General features: G+C 46.1%; 1 protein-coding gene across 6 annotated transcripts in view; it reads right to left on the reverse strand.

Moving 5' to 3' along the window:
* Nucleotides 1-16,335, reverse strand: part of DENND1A (DENN domain containing 1A) — a 268,183-nt gene that overhangs the window by 66,347 nt on the left and 185,501 nt on the right. For all 6 annotated transcript variants that reach the window (XM_083485795.1, XM_083485794.1, XM_083485792.1 and 3 more), the window contains 2 exons: nt 13,443-13,544; nt 3,494-3,619 (listed from right to left, as the gene is read on the reverse strand). In XM_083485795.1, coding sequence (XP_083341921.1) covers nt 3,494-3,619; nt 13,443-13,544 — 228 coding nt within the window. The remainder of the gene's footprint in view (nt 1-3,493; nt 3,620-13,442; nt 13,545-16,335) is intronic.

The following is a 16,335-nucleotide window of genomic DNA, read 5'->3' on the forward strand; positions in this document are numbered from 1 at the left end:
GCAAGCACATTGCAAATAATCATAGAATAATAGATTTGTAGAGTTGGAAGGGACCCCTGGGGGTCATCTAGTCCAACCCACTTGCAATGCAGGAATCTCAGCTCAAGCATCCAGGACAGATGGCCATCCAGCCTCTGCTTGAAAACCTCCAATGAAACAGAAAAATCACAAAATGGCAGATCAATGCTGCACGTTTTGACCTGTCCATAAAATGGGAATGCCCTCCACTGAGCTAAGGATGGGGAATGGCACTCCAGGCAGTAACTCCAAACTGCTTCTCCAGAAAATCAGAGAACCTGCATCACTCACAGTCAGGGAGACTCCATCTGACCTGCGACCATTCGGAACCACCATCACCCGCTTCTTTTCTGAATCCAATTTTAACCCATATTCCAACCTTGCCCGGTTGACTGGGGAAAATTTCACTAGGGGCAGGAAAAGCTGTATGGTAGACAGGCAGAAGAATGAAGCAACCTTACACAACGTTAGAACGTTCATCCATCTAGCTCAGCTTTGTCTATGCTAAACAGAATCAGTTCTCCAGGGTTCCACACGAGGCTGTTTCTGAGTCCTGTGACTCAGTCCCCTCCTCCAGATTGTCTGCGTTTCGCAAGAGGGATTCAAGCACATGTTGAAGGTTTAGGTTTGCAAAATTCCAGTGGAATCAACTTGTTTAAAACAAAGCAAAACACAAAACCCCACAGAACTCTTGTGGTTAGGAAAGGGATACGGAGAAGTACTGAGAAGTGTGGGGTGGTGAAATGATTAATGGAAAGATGGATAAAAGCAGCACAAACAAATCGGAAGAAATGCTCAGCAAGAACTGGATACAGTCTGAACTCTGTGCAAGCAGATCAGGATGCGTGCTCAATGAACAAATTATCCCAAGGAGCCCTTTACACCACTGGTAGGAGGAGGAAGCGAAGTAAAGGTCTAGGCAGGGATTTGAGGGTCAGGGAGGGAGGGAGGCTGCGAGGAATATTCATGCGGAGCTTAGATATAGGAGGGGCACTATATAGGGGCAGGAAGGAAATGGATGGGCAGGTCGAGGGCTGAGGAATTCTGGGGTAGGCTGGGACCCCAAAGCCTCAAATGGGAACCTATGAATTTATTAGCCAAACTTCTTTAGCTGCATTTACTTAATTACCTGATCCCAAAACACACAGGCTTGCTCATTTTTTAAAGGAAAAGGTTATGCCTGGGCCCTGAACACCAGCAAGAGCCACTTCTACTGTACAGAGAACTGGACGCAGTGCTGCCGCCTCTGGCCACTAGGTGTCACTCTAGGAAAGAGCACCACACATTCCTGGCGGACACTTTGGGGCTGCCCAGTGTCTCCTTCCACCACCAGCGCGCAATAAGGCTATAAATATTTTAATCGCCACACTATTAAGTAATTAAAATGGCTATTTATGAGGAAGAATGCTTGAAATCACTTTTTAACCTTTAACATTTCACAGTTTAGAAAGCAAAATGCGCAGAGTTGTATTTACGGAGTGGCACTCGCCCGACTTGCCTTAAACCACGAGGGGCAAAAAATGATTCCGGTCTTATTTTAGGAAAGGTCAGTTCAGACTGCTGGCTTCACTGACCTAGAGAGGGAAAGAGCGCGAGGCGGCCTGCCTTTCCCAAACTGCCACTAAACCCGATTTAAGTTATCATGCAAACTGAGGGCACGATTCACCAGGGAGTTCTCCCGTGCAAACCCCCCTTGGGCCCAAGTCCCTCTATCCAAACAGGTCACATCTTGCCATGAGCATCCCAGCAAAGTCAACCAGAAGCCTGCGTCCCCATCCCCTACTCCAAGCAAGACCAGAGTGCCCTCCTTTCAATGTCACAGATTTGGGGATAAGGATTTGAAACAGAGGTTCTGTCATGTCTCTTGCCACAAGCCACTCTGCCCAGGAGCAAATTTTGAGAAGGTGAAGGGTCACGGAGAGCCTGTTCCAAGCCTTCCTCTGGGGCAGCCTGCCTCCTGAGCACTGCCTAGTGAGGAGTCCTCCAGGAAGCGGCTATCTTTATTTAACATAAATCTATCTGGCTGGCTAATCCCCACTTACCCCAAACAGTATGGGCACCCACCCTCCTCAAGTTGCTAGGCAACCAGCAGGAGGAGCATCAGGGAGCACAAATGAACTGCCTCCAGGAAGGAAAGAGGCTGGTTGCTGCTTGCCATGGATGAGGGAGGTTTAAGAGTTCAGCAGCCTCCGTGTGCCTTGAGCTCCTATTTACATGGCTGGGAATTAAAGCTACAGCTGGGACTTGAGAAGCATAATGCTTATACCTGACATTTTAATGAGCCATATAGAAACACGCACGCACACACACGAATACATCTGCTCTTATATTCAGTGTCAGAGGTACACTCCACGCTATGCAGGAGGAAAATAAACTCAGAACGTCCTGCTGATTCAACAGCATTTTATTCGAGCAATTAAGAGAAAGGGCGAGAGCGACACGTGCTCCCAGGAGGAGTTAAGATAAACCATTTCCTCTTTTTTTGTTGTTTCAGAAGCACAAATAATTTGTTACGTGCTAATGGAGAATCACAGGTGGACCCCAGGGCTCTTATTCCGTTCTCTCTAATACTGGATGGGCGATGAGCACATCCTTGCAGGCTTGTTTGTGTTGCATGCATTGTGCATGGGTCTCTGACCAATTCCATGAAACCCCATGTGGCTGAAAATGCCTCCTCCCACCACCCTTGCCAAGAGCCCCCCCCAACCCCAACCCCCCCCCCCCCCGTTCTGGAGTCCCTCAGTGGCTGCTTGTTTGTTTGCACTAAGTGCAGTCTGGGGATATTTGCCCTTTGCTCCCCCAGCAGCTATTTTGGAGATTCCTGTTTACTCACTGGATTCTCCCTCTCCCTCTGACACTCTCCAATACTTACACCCCATCCTTCCGTCCTGCTTGCCGCACCTTCAGGGAAATGCAAAAGCTTTGCCACAGTGGCACTGAGTGACCAAACACCAGCTCTATGGCATCACACAACCAGAAATCAGGCATGCACTAGCTATGTTAACTCCTCTATAATATTTTTTAAAACAAACCTCATTTTAATGATGGAAGATTTTATGTGAGTTTGCTTCAATTTGTGGATTTCAGCCATGCTTAATCTATAATTGTATCTGCACACTGCTTGCATTTTTTAACAGGACACGTATTATACATTTTCTAAATAAAATAATAATAGTAAGAAATAAATATTTGTGCACCCTAGCCTTCCTTATTAATATTACTCTAGCACATAAACCTGCCTTCAGTGGATGTTGCGCTGAATTCCTTTGCTTGTATATTGTTATTATTATCATCTGATGATGTGTTTTACTGTTTTTGCACTGCTTCGGATATATTTCTCTGGCAAAAAGCGGTGTACATACATTTTTGTGTGTTGGTGTGTGAGAGAGTTTTAACCAAGCAAAAATAAATAACCCAAACCAATGCAACCTGTGGAGAATAGAGCTCTGTGTTAAAGAGCGGGCAGACGACTTACGGGCTCAATCTTCAGTGCATTTCTGTAGCTCCCAAAGAAAGCAGCCTGGGCCTTCAGGAACGCCCTGGCCACACCATCGCCTGTGGTCATGGAGACTTTCTTCAACCGGCTCTTCAGTGCAGAGACCTGGAAGCACATGGCACACAAGGAGGATTTATCTTCAAGAAAGACAAGCCGGGAGGCGGCACACACTAGCAAGGCGGCGAAGGGACACTGCTGGTGGGGGTGGCCATGGCCAGAGAGAGGAAGGGAACTGCGCTTCGCATTCATTAGCTTTTATCTCAATACTGAAGGAAAGATAATGGCTTCTCTATCACATAATATTAATGGCAACAATAATTATTATTTATAAATACAGTGGTGCCTCACAAGACGAAAAGAATTCGTTCCACGATGTTTTTCGTCTTGCGAAGCACGGTCCGTCACAACTGCGCCTCTTCAAGCGGCTTTTAAAAAAAAGCGCAAGACGTTTTCATCTTGTGAAGCAAGCCCATAGGGAAATTTGTCTAGCGAAGCAACGCAAAAACGGAAAACCCTTTCATCTAGCGAGTTTTTCGTCTTGCGAGGCATTCGTCTTGCGGGGCACCACTGTAGCAACAGTTCTCATTGCTGGCTCTGCCCCACTCTTGATTAAAAGGGACAGGAGATCAGGACTGGAGAAGAATCGCGGCTGTCAGCACAGGAGAGACTGGGCTGGGCCAGGGAAGAGACACAAACCCTTCCTGACTATTAAGATCACCACCAAGGACTCTGCTTCATAAACCTTTGACCACTGTGAGTCAGGACCAGGTCCTTTACTGCCGTGGCCCTAAGGCTTTGGAATGACGTCCTCAAAAGGAATCACAGAGTCCATCCATTTGAGGAAAGGATAAGTGTAGAATGCCTTTCATGGGAGAGAATTGGCTTCCATCTTAAATGTACCAGTAACTAAGTCCTACTAAAGTCAGTGGGATTTACCTCTGAGTAAACACATTTAGAACTGTACTATTAGCCAGTTAATGAAAGCTGTCACCAATGGAGCAAAATGGAACAAATTTGCTCTTTTGGGAATGCATAGTGGGATTTTTTAAAAACTCATCATAATTAACTTCATGCTGTGTGTGTTTAAAGTTTTTAAACAGCTGTAAATCACCTCAGGCTTGGATAGAGGTGAGGAAACAAGATTTTAAATGAATGAATGAAGCGCTTTACAATTCCTAAGTTACTGATCCTCACAACACCCTGCAAAGTATTTTCAGCAGAGGGAAGAGAGTTTTGCCCGTTGCAAACATTGAGGGAGAGGGGGAAATTCCTGGTTGCGACGAATGAATTATAAAGGAGATCATTTCTTTAAAAGGCAGGGGTATCATCCTGCTCCACCATGGAATATAAAGTGCAATGCTCATTGACAACGACAACATCTTCATCCTTGGAAGCAGCTCTTTACTTCCTCACTTCTCAAAGGCTCTCGCTACCTGTGCATCAGATTATTCCTCACTTAACCTTCACTGCCCTTTCCCTTTCATCCTGGAGGTGTTTAATTGCCTCCAATTCACAGAGCTGCACTTCAGGTGAACACAGACCTAACGGTCTCATTACCATTTACACAAAGAAGTACTCCAGGATGGTAACTGAGCAATATCAACTTGCACACCTTCCTACACTGACAAATTCTCAAAATTAACACAAGCGTTCAAGGTTACCTGAATCATGTGCCTTTGGTGTTCCAGGCACAAACCAGAGGTTCCTGTTCATTCATTATCGTGCTCTATGCTCCAGCTAAAATAGTCGGCCTAGATGATTTAAATGTCTTTTTTGGCATTTAGATATCTACACAGTGTAGCTGAGAGAAAGCAGTTATCTTCTTTCTAATGTAATCAAGGAGAGCTGGCAAATGTATTTTGTATATTAATGCACACTTTTGTAATTGCCTCACTGAGCCCCAGCTTCACTCACAGAGCCCCCCCCCCAGTAAATGGCCACTGCCTTTATATTGTTTTCTTTTAAAAAACCAGCAACACTGTGCCTTTGAACATCTGCAACCATTACAGAGGTGGTGACTGCACATTTTGGGCATTCCAGATTGAGACCGGAAGTGTTCCCACCAATGGAAAAAACTGCTCTCCTTCCTGTTCCTCCTTCGTGCAACTGAGTTACGCTGCTGAAGTACAGAAGTAGATTAAAGGATGGAAGACCTGGGAGAGGCTGCAGGGGCAGAGGGGGCAGGCTTTGCAGAGAGAACTTCTGTGTCTTAACAACTGAGTTCCTCAAGATCTGCATGGCTGCAGAGAGGATCAAGCACACTGGCCATTTGCAAATAACAGAAGACGAGGAGGATGTTTAGGATTCTGGGGGTCAACTCTACTACAGGCTGTGCTCCCTTCTTTGGCTATGTGGTAAGAAGTTTGGGGGAACTGCAGCTGGCCCCAGGGGGTTACTAGCTCCAATAATGAGCACAAGCCAGCTCCTTCCTCTTTAGCTTCCTTTTCCTAAAGAACAGCCAGTGTGCCACTCTCTATCAGAAGGGGCTAGGTTGCTGTTTCAATTAATGCCAACAGCTGAACAGGTCAACTGGCAAAATCCTCTCCCGATCCAGATGGGGCAGAGGGCTCTCGCAAAGCTTTGAAGCACAGCAGGAACCAGCATTCTGCCTTACCAGGGAGGAGGACTTCAGCTGAAGTCATGAAGGTGCCTCTGACCACAAGGCAACACCACAGAGTAGCAGGGGCTTATCTTGATTAGCCATAAGGCATGTTAGGGTGGCTACAATGAAGATGTGCACCGTTTAGTAGAAAGCTAGTAGAAAGGGGCTGAGGATGGGAGAAAGACAAAGAAGTAGAAAGGACTTCTTTCTCTCCCATATACCTGCCTGACCTAAGTGTCCCTTTTCCCCAAGAGGTTTGAGGGTGACAACACAATAATAAGGCCTTTTCCGTGGTGGCTCCCCATTTGTGGAATGCTCTCCCCAAAGAGGCTCACCTGGCACCAACATTACACTGCTTTAGATCCCTCTTAACGAAGCCTTTGCCTATTAAACCATCTATGGCCATTTAAAATGTGTGGGTACTGTTATGATTTATTTCTGTGGTTTTTAAAATTGTCTTTTATTATTATGCTATGTAAATTATGTTTTTAACGTCATACATCACCCTGGGATCTTCACATAAAGGGCAGTATATAAATTGGAAGAAGAAGAAGCCAACCGCCAGAGATGCAGAGAGCTGGCTTCCTCTGTGTTGCACTGCCTAAACTGAGGGAGTGTAGCAGATCCAGGATCTTCATAGCAGGGGGTGGCAGGAGAAAGGCCCACTGATGTCATGTTGGCTGGGGCAAGGAGGATTCTGGACAGAAGCCAGCAACTGTGTTGTGGCTTGAACTGCCTACAACTTCTTGTTCTGATCAGCAGCTCCAGTGGCAGAGGGAGTGGGGAAACCAGTGTCTGACCAGCACAGCACCTGGCAAAGATTGTTGTTGTTGTTTAGTCATTTAGTCATGTCCGACTCTTCGTGACCCCCTGGACCAGAGCACGCCAGGCACTCCTGTCTTCCACTGCCTCCTGCAGTTTGGTCAAACTCATGTTGGCACCTTCGAGAACACTGTCCCACCATCTCATCCTCTGTCGCCCCCTTCTCCTTGTGCCCTCCATCTTTCCCAACATCAGGGTCTTTTCCAGGGAGTCTTCTCTTCTCATGAGTTGGCCAAAGTCTTGGAGCCTCAGCTTCAGGATGCTGTAGTTATGATTTTTTTTTTTTTTACTGAAGCATTTAGCTAATGTCCAGACTGTCTATGCACCTTGCAGAGAGATGATTCCTGGGAGCGGGGGAAGACTACCAGCAAGTTCCACAGGGGACTCATTTGTTTCTGATGATACTCACAAGTATACATCTCTTAGCATCTAAGACAGACACTCCAGAAACATGTGCTGAAACTCTTTTGCCTCAGAGCTCTAATCTTCTGCATGTTTTAAGATAGTAGCTAAACAGAGAGGACTTTAATATGCAGATCTAAATCAGGGATTCCTGTCTGAGTGGAAAGCAACTGCAAAAAATGTCATATTTGATGCAACTATTGGTTGTGTGAGGACCACCACATTGGACATTTTTGGAAGGTACCAAGATTACTCCAGAAGCATAAAGCAAAGCAGAACGGCCACTTCTTTCTCACTGATTTGTTTAGCAAAAGGGCAGTTCTGCATTACTTTTTGTACAACTATGGAGGAAGAAAGCAGTAAATAAAGCATTTACTAACAAAAAAAGCGTGTTTCCCTTATTCCTTGCTACACCCCCCCAAGAGTTGCATTTTCCTTTCTGTAAACTAAAACAAAACAAAACACAAAAATGCACTAAAGTGTGCATTCCATGAGGTGTGAAAGAGATAGAAGGAACAGTTTTGGGTCCACACTGTCCACCCAGAGGCCTTAAAAGCCAATGTCTTCCACTCTGTAACCCGAAACATAACCCCCCAACTCAGCACAGGTCTGAACAACCTAAACACACTTTGTTAGCCCTTGTCCATGCCAGCAAATGGCATCTCAGAGAGGTAGCTCAGGTCAAAGTTCATTTCCAGCCCTAAGCCCCGGAAGCGCCAGGCCTGGTGCTTCGGAATGTGGGAACCAACTTTCTCCGCAGGGACTTAGCTCTTGGCAGCTGACATATGTGTGGCGGCCATCAGCTGTCCTTGCTCTGCATTGAGTAAAAGGGCACACTGCAAAGGCCCAGGGGCCCTCCCTCCTTCACTTTTACTTTACATGTTCCATAAATCAGCTGATTTATTTATTTCACATACAAATTCATAGCCTGCCTTTTATTAGGGCCTGGTCCTAATAAGGTGGCTTACAGAATAAAAATAAAACAAACTGGATTACGAATGGGAAACAAGCTTCTGGGGTTCAGCTCCTGGCAGAAATCAAGCCCTCTCTGCTTGGAAGCAACAGAGTCCCAAGTCAAAGAAGAGGGCAGCTGCCAAAAGTGTCCCCCCCCCCGCCCCACTGCCCCCCTTCCTGGGGAAACGCTGCCCACAAGCTGAGACAGTCACCCTCCGCTCAGCTGCTCTGCTTAAGCAAAAGGAAGCATATTTTCCAACTCGGACGGTAGCCGCTACACACAGGGGCTGCTTCTTACCCAGGCAGGCACAGAAACACGCAGCCAATCCTAGAAGTGTTTTTAGAGAAGATTTTTATACTCTTGGCAGCTCAGGATTAAAGGTCAGGCTTAAGCTATCACCATGTTTCAAAATGCAATCTGTGCAGTGCAGCATAATGAAATGGTTCAGTAGAGGTGCGAGTGGAAATTCTTTTAATTAGATCCAAGGCTTTTAGTTGTCAACATGAATAAAGCAAGAAAAACACATTCCTCTGCAAAACACAATATCAGAAAGGGAAATAAATAAATAAATGCAAGTTACTTTTTTAAAAAAATCAAGAAAACAGAAGCTTTGCACTCATGTGACCCACTCAGCAAGTTTAAATGCCCACAACGTGAAAAAGCAAATATTCATGTGTGTGTGTGTGTGTGTGTGTGTGAGAGAGAGAGAGAGAGAGAGAGAGAGAGAGAGAGAGAGAGAGAGATTTCCTCCTCCTAAGGCCATACTAATAAATAAGAAGACGGGATACTTCACTGACAGAATAAAATAATCACAAGCCAATTAGCCTGTTCACAAGAGCTGATCTCTGAGTAACATTTTGAGGCGCTGAAACATTGTTGATTAAAGGGTCTGGTGCTTTGTGTGCTGTGTTTCCTCCAAGAAATCCCCAACTTTGTTCAGATCTCATCTGAAACTCGCTTTCCAAAAAAGAGAGCGCATCGCCTATGTTCCCAAAATAGCAGGCTCCTTCCACTTCTAGATGAAACCTGCGAGGTGTGTGTGTCCAAGTCAGGAACCGGAATTCCTCTTAGTCACTGATGCAAAGTTTTATAAGGGCATGAAAAAAGTCATCCAGTGGTACAATTTTCACCACCAAAGCCCCTGCCCTAAGCAGATTGCTGGGTGCCAACGGAGGGCTGGGCCTTTCCAATGAAGGCACCCCAATAATAGGCTTCTTCCCATGCAGACACTCGCCTGGTGCCTACCTTATTTGCTGTTAGATACTGTATGAACCCTGTTCTGTTCTGCTGAATTCTTAAACGGAAACATTTTAATATTACCTTTGCTGTTCGTTGCTGAATTTCTGATGATAGTCTTTGGTTTGTTTTTTAAGCTGCTTTTTAATTGATTTAACTGTTTTGACTTCAGTTAACTGTTTTTGAAATCAATTACTGAAAGGTGGGACGTAAATGTTTAAAATCAATTAAGTTGGTAGCTTAAAGAAAGATTAATGGCACCCAAAGGTGCTCTTCACATATCGAATCGAAACCATAAATAGGGACAAATGGCTGCATTTTGCACCTATCCGCATAGCGACAGGTAGCCTGTCCTGTTCTTAACCAAAAGTAGTACTTTATATATATATATATATATATATGGGCAGAGGGACGACCGGCCTGGCCTTGTAGGATGCCTTCTCAGGAGGCAAGCATGCTCCTGCCGATAGATGAGTACAAGATACAGAGGTGCAAAGCACACAGGCGTTGCACCTGAAGATTCCAGAAGAAGGTATGAGGAAAGGGGGGGGGGTGATGCAGACTTCAACCCCAGGCAGCAGATAATCCTCAGCGGCCAGGCAGCAGCTCAGGCCAGGTGAGGCAGGGCAGGAACTGGGATGGCTCCCAGTGCAAACCCCAGGAATAATGGAAGTTCCTTTGACAAAGCTCTGGCCCCAACAGAGCACATGGGATGGAGCCATTTTTCTGAATGACCAAAGGCTCACACATGCAAGTTCATCAAGAATTTAAGCACTGCTGGGTGACTGCCAACTGCATCCCTGGTCAGGTGCTGGGCAACTGGAGAGGTAATGAAACTGGGTTTTCATAGAATCATAGAATCATAGAGTTGGAAGAGACCACAAGGGCCATCGAGTCCAACCCCCTGCCAAGCAGGAAACACCATCAGAGCACTCCTGACATATGGTTGTCAAGCCTCTGCTTAAAGACCTCCAGAGAAGGAGACTCCAGCACACTCCTTGGCAGCAAATTCCACTGTCGAACAGCTCTTACTGTCAGGAAGTTCTTCCTAATGTTTAGGTGGAATCTTCTTTCTTGTAGTTTGGCTCCATTGCTCCGTGTCCACTTCTCTGGAGCAGCAGAAAACAACCTTTCTCCCTCCTCTATGTGACATCCTTTTATATATTTGAACATGGCTATCATATCACCCCTTAACCTCCTCTTCTCCAGGCTAAACATGCCCAGCTCCCTTAGCCGTTCCTCATAAGGCATCGTTTCCAGGCCTTTGACCATTTTGGTTGCCCTCCTCTGGACACGTTCCAGTTTGTCAGTGTCCTTCTTGAATTGTGGTGCCCAGAACTGGACACAGTACTCCAGGTGAGGTCTGACCAGAGCAGAATACAATGGCACTATTACTTTCCTTGATCTAGATGCTATACTCCTATTGATGAGGCCCAGAATTGCATTGGCTTTTTTAGCTGCCGCGTCACACTGTTGGCTCATGTCAAGTTTGTGGTCAACCAAGACTCCTAGTGGAAGAGTTCCTCAGTGGAAGAGTTTGTTTCCTTTGAGACTGGGGTTGCTGTCATGACACAGGGTGCCTGGTGTTTGGAACATGATGTGCAGTTGTACTGCAAGATGCCAGCAGCTCCCTTTCAACCCAGCCCAAGCAAACATCAGTTCATCACTGGTGATCTCAGGAGTTTCACAAAACACTCAGCGTTTCTGTAAGCTGATGGCATTTTTAGTCCTGGGAAATATTTGCATCTATGTTGCGCATGGGTGATTCCATATACGTGGCCTTCAACACATCTCAATGGCTTTCATGAGGCACAAGCCCAGGGGATGCAAGTTGATACAGACCCCATTGCTCCCCCCAGGGGAAAAAGAAGTGTGTGAAAGTTCGGATTTATACATACCCCAGCAGCCAGGAACCATGTGATCCAGGCTGAGTTCCAAACACATGAAGCATGAAAACACTTGACAGAAATCCAATTACAAGCAGAAGCAAGATATCTGCTCTCTAGTGGCCAAAGCCAGAATAGAGAACAGTCTCAAGGCGGAGGAGAAAGCTTCCCTATCTGGGTACCTAACGTAACAACAGTGGGCATGTCAGAAGACACTAATTACTCAAAGCAAGAGGATGCTAGTTAAAGCTTTGTTACAGATGCTATTAAAACCCAACTGAATTTGGGATGGGGTGGGGGAAACCCCAGGCTGTGTACACATATGTTTCCAGCTGGTTAAATGGAAATTGCTGCCAGCACTTCCTCTGCGATGCCCCAAACATCCTTCCAAAACAAGCACCACAAGAATAACAAAAGATGACAATAACGATGGTGATGATGATGCTGATCATAAAAAGCATAGCCTTCAAGCAGACCCACAGAAACCCAAATCAGTAAGTTTTAACTAGTGAAATGCAGCTCTCTTGTGTTATAAAAGGAAATAAATGAACGGAAGGAACTCTCTTAAAATTTATGACATTCCAAAGCTCTCAATTTGGGGTTTATTTGGCAAAGTCTCTTATGATGTTCTGCTGCCTTCTCGCAACGGCTCCTTTCATGAGGTCCCATAAAATCAAATATTTCACTTGACTGTTGACAAATCATATCCCTGGGTGCAAGGGCCTGGATCCAGCCCCTACTCCAAGAAGGGGGACATCAGCTGGCACCTTCACTGCACAGAAGGAAACCAGGGAGGAGCTCATTGTGCTTAAAAGAAAACAGGGAGTCGTGACCTCTTGACCACCAGTTGCAGCTTCCTCCCAAGGCACTGCTGACACTCATTGTGGCGCAACAGCAAGAGCCCTGAGCTGGAGGTGAGGGAGATGCAGGGTCAAGAAGGGCCTGCTCAGTCAAGAAGGTCACTGGGTGGCCTTGAGGCATGTCACCACCTCCCAGCCAAACTTATTCCACAGAGTGGTTGGGAGGATAAAAATGAAAATTAAGTATTGCAAGAGGGTAAAGTAAGGTAAGCGGCAATTAGAACCAGTGAAGCACAGTAGGTAAGGACTTATGGAAGAAGACCCCAGTTCAAAGCTCAGTCCAGCTGGAAGTGAAGCAGCTTTAGGAAAGACTCAGGTAGTCCCCTAATGGGAAATCCGGAATAACTGCCTACTTCACAAGGATTGTGCTCATAGTGTTCATATTAGGAAAAGGTGCTGTGTTTATTGTCAGCAGTGTCAAAGCTCACAGCCAGGTTTCCACTCTGGAAGAGAGCTTAGAATTAGATGGCTCCCTATCTCTATAGGATGGGTAGGCAGCCTGTGACATCCCTCTCCCCAATTGCTTGACTACAGTTCCCATCATCCCTGACCACTGGACATGACGCTTTGGGCTAACAGTAGTGGGAGTCCAAAAACACCTGGAGGTTTCCCAGTGCTGGTCTGCTGTGGAAGCCTGTGGTGGAATCAGTGGGGATGGTTATTATTGTGACTTCAAGATGATCTGGATGTCTTTCATCATGGAACAGGGAGAAGCAGTGGCATCAGCCATGCTACTGGTTGGGGAAATTGGCAGCCAGCCCCCACAAGGCGCAGAACAACAGCCAAAGCAAGGGAACACACCAAAAAGGAAGGTGCCGCAGACTGGCTGGACACTCAGGTTGGGTGGCTGGATAATGAGGAGTGGGCCCTTGGAGAAGGGGGGTGGGGGTGGAGAATGACTTGAAAGAAGAGATCAGTGATCTAGGGGAGCCTGTAACAGCCAGGAGCTGAGAGCCAGAGGCAGGAGAAGATGCAGGATTGGAGGGTGAAGAACAGAGTGCAGAAGGAGGGAGGAAGAGGTCCGGCTGGTGGAGAGTCAAGGGCTACCCCCCTTTCTCCCCCCCCTCCCCTGCTCCACTATCTCTCAGGACTAGATGAGGATTGAAGATCGAGCAGAAGCAGACTACACAAAGGCGCTGTCCTCACCCATGACCACTGCACTCACCACATCGTTTGGCAGGCTCTGAAGATCATCAAAAGGAGTTTCGAGTGTGTTAGTGTCAACGTTGAGGACGACCACATCTTCCAGGGCCATGTTTCGGACTTTCTGAAAATGATGAAGTTGAGATAAAAGGACAATGTCATTACTTAAGCCTAACACCTATGGACCCCTACATAACATCTGCTTAGTTCTTGCCAGATCCCTGTTCTCTCCCTACTATATCAAACTTTCACATCATGTTTTCTGAAGCTCAAACACACATGTTGTCAGCCACCCTAAATCAACGGCATCTTGGCTTAATGTTCATCTGGTCTTATAAAGAGGGAACCAGCCCAGCCTCCTCCTCTCTTCTCTGTTCCAATGGTCTTAAGATGCAGAGGTGGCAACCCAAGGCAATGGGTCACCTCTCCCCTTTTATCTTAGATATGACCAGTCTGCTCAGGCACACAATCTGTAGTGGAAGCCTTGGGGCAGGTTGCAGGCAATCCCAAGAGCCACGTTGCCTCTAGTTGAAGGTTACTCAAGAGTTTTCTCTAATTCACAACAGAATTAAGATATTCAGAAGTCAAATGCTCTTCAGCCCTTCCTAAGACCAGGGCTGCATTTGTACAAAAATGAACATGGGTGCACTGTTGAAAACAATGGGCACCTTTGTGAAAGTTTCTCTTTAGGAAATCAGACAGACAGACAGACAGCTGTCGGTCTGGTTTTCCTCAGTTTGGCAAACACAGTCTTTTTAATATGACCCACAGTGCCCAATATTTAGAAGTTGGGAATTTCCAGCCAATAATTTGCAGCAGAGTCACAGGTGGGGGTGGTTTGAGATTCAAAGGGGATTGTTGCCTTATGAAATAATGGGAAAGGGCCTTCCACCACCACCACCACTTCCTCCCCCAGCTTCAAAGAACCAAAAGGTCATCTGCTTAACACATATCAGATAGACTCAAATCCAGCTCAGGAGACTTGCTACTTTGGGGAGCCAGGAAGCAGCACAGCAACTGACTGGCACCTTCCTGGCTTGGGAAATTAAGCAACAACTACAAAAATGATCGGTTACAGCCAAATGATTCTTCATAGGCCTAACAAAAAAAAAAAGTCTTCAGGTAAAGACTTAACTAAAGCCAGAAGCTTGGTCAAAGGGGCTGAGCAAGAGGCCTCCTCCTACACTTTGACAGCAGAAACAGATTTGGATCTCGCAAAAGGCAGTAAGGGGGCAGCCACAGAATTTCAGCTGCAGCATAAAGTAATGCCAGGACTCCACAGTGCCTGAAACAGCCTTCCATTTGCAGACAGCAGGACATTCAGATTTAGGACCAGCCCAAGGCATTTTAGTGCCTGAAGGGAAAAACCCAAAATGGCATGTGCACATACATGAATGAACTGCCCTGCGGGTACAGGGTGGTATACAAATCTAATTACTGCTACCACTAATGATAATAATAATAATATTAAATGCACACGTGTGCATGCACTGTGAAGCTCTTCAGTGCAAGCCTCATTAAAATGAATGGGCAGGACTGTTGTTGTTGTCGTTATAGTTTATTTCATTTATATCCCAGGTCAGTCAGTTCCCCAAAGTCTGCCAGAATAAAAGTGGAAGGACAAGGAGAAGGAGAAGGGAATCCGTCTAGCCCCATTAGGAAGGGGTTTCCAAACCCTGGGAGCAACCACCTGTGTCCCCACCAAGGGTGCCCATGGGGAGGGTGGGACTGAGAAGGGCCTCCCAAGAAGTTTTCAGTGCCCATGATGGTTCATATGGGAGAATTCGTTCCTTCAGATGGCCTGGGCCTAAGCCATAGAGGGCTTTGTAGGTTATAACCAGCACTTGACCTTGTGCCTGCAAACAAACCAGACTGGAGATGTTGTAACATGGGAATTGTGTGCTAGCACAGGACTAGCACAGTCAAACGTCCTGGTAGATCATGGGTCAGACCCATCTGCCTTCTGCACTGTTGCTTTTCATGGCACACAAAATCCCACTCCCACCCACTGGTTGCCCATGCTCAGCTCCCTTTTCTGCTCTTCCCCCGTCACCTATAAAAATGTGGTTTACTACTGAGTTTACAAACTTAAGCAGCATCTCCTGAAGGGGAAGAAAGGGGGGGAAACAAAGGCAGATTTAAAAATTAGAAATGGCACCTGGACTTGTGAAAACTTCTCAACTTCCCAAACAAACTGCAGCAGCAGCTCTGAAATGCTGTACCTGTAAACTATCAGCAGGCGCTGTGTGTTGCTGTGTTCATGAGCCGCAGCTCCACACAGCCCTTGATTTCGCAGGCAGGTTTTTGTGAGATTTCACAAACGTAATGGTTTCGCAAAAACTCAAAGGAATTGCTCCATGTTGCGGAGTGCTAGGAATTAACAGATCACATCATGGAGCACTGAGAATGGCATTGTTCTTGCTTCCTTTCTACAGCTAAGAATTCCATGCAGCATCACAAGCAAACGTGACTGTCAAGGTATAGGATTTATGCTATCCTGGTTTGTATGATGCCAGCAGCCCCAAAATGGGCTCCACTTATATCTGCCTCAGTGCTTAGTCATCTTCAGGTTTGCTATTCGAAAATCTAAGGGCTCCCATTCCTATTTAGCATCAATTGTTGTTAAAACAAATAATAAAGAATCACCCTGTAAAGGCAAAATAAAGAAGAATAACAACAGAAGATTATGGTTCTTTCTAACAGCAACTGGTAACTCCTGGCAATGAAACTAGTGGCTATATTGACCTATACTGCCACTGTGGTAAGATGGACATTCTTCTACAGTTAACTGGAGAATTAAGTATGGCTATGATGAATGGCTCTATTTCAGATGGACTGCGCCTTCTGTTGTTGACAAACACAGTGGTTTTCCTATTTCAGAAACACACCAGAGTTAGACATGCACTGCCAGTTCT

This window comes from Podarcis liolepis (assembly GCF_965112155.1).
Source record: "Podarcis liolepis genome assembly, chromosome: Z".
NCBI lineage: Eukaryota > Metazoa > Chordata > Lepidosauria > Squamata > Lacertidae > Podarcis > Podarcis liolepis.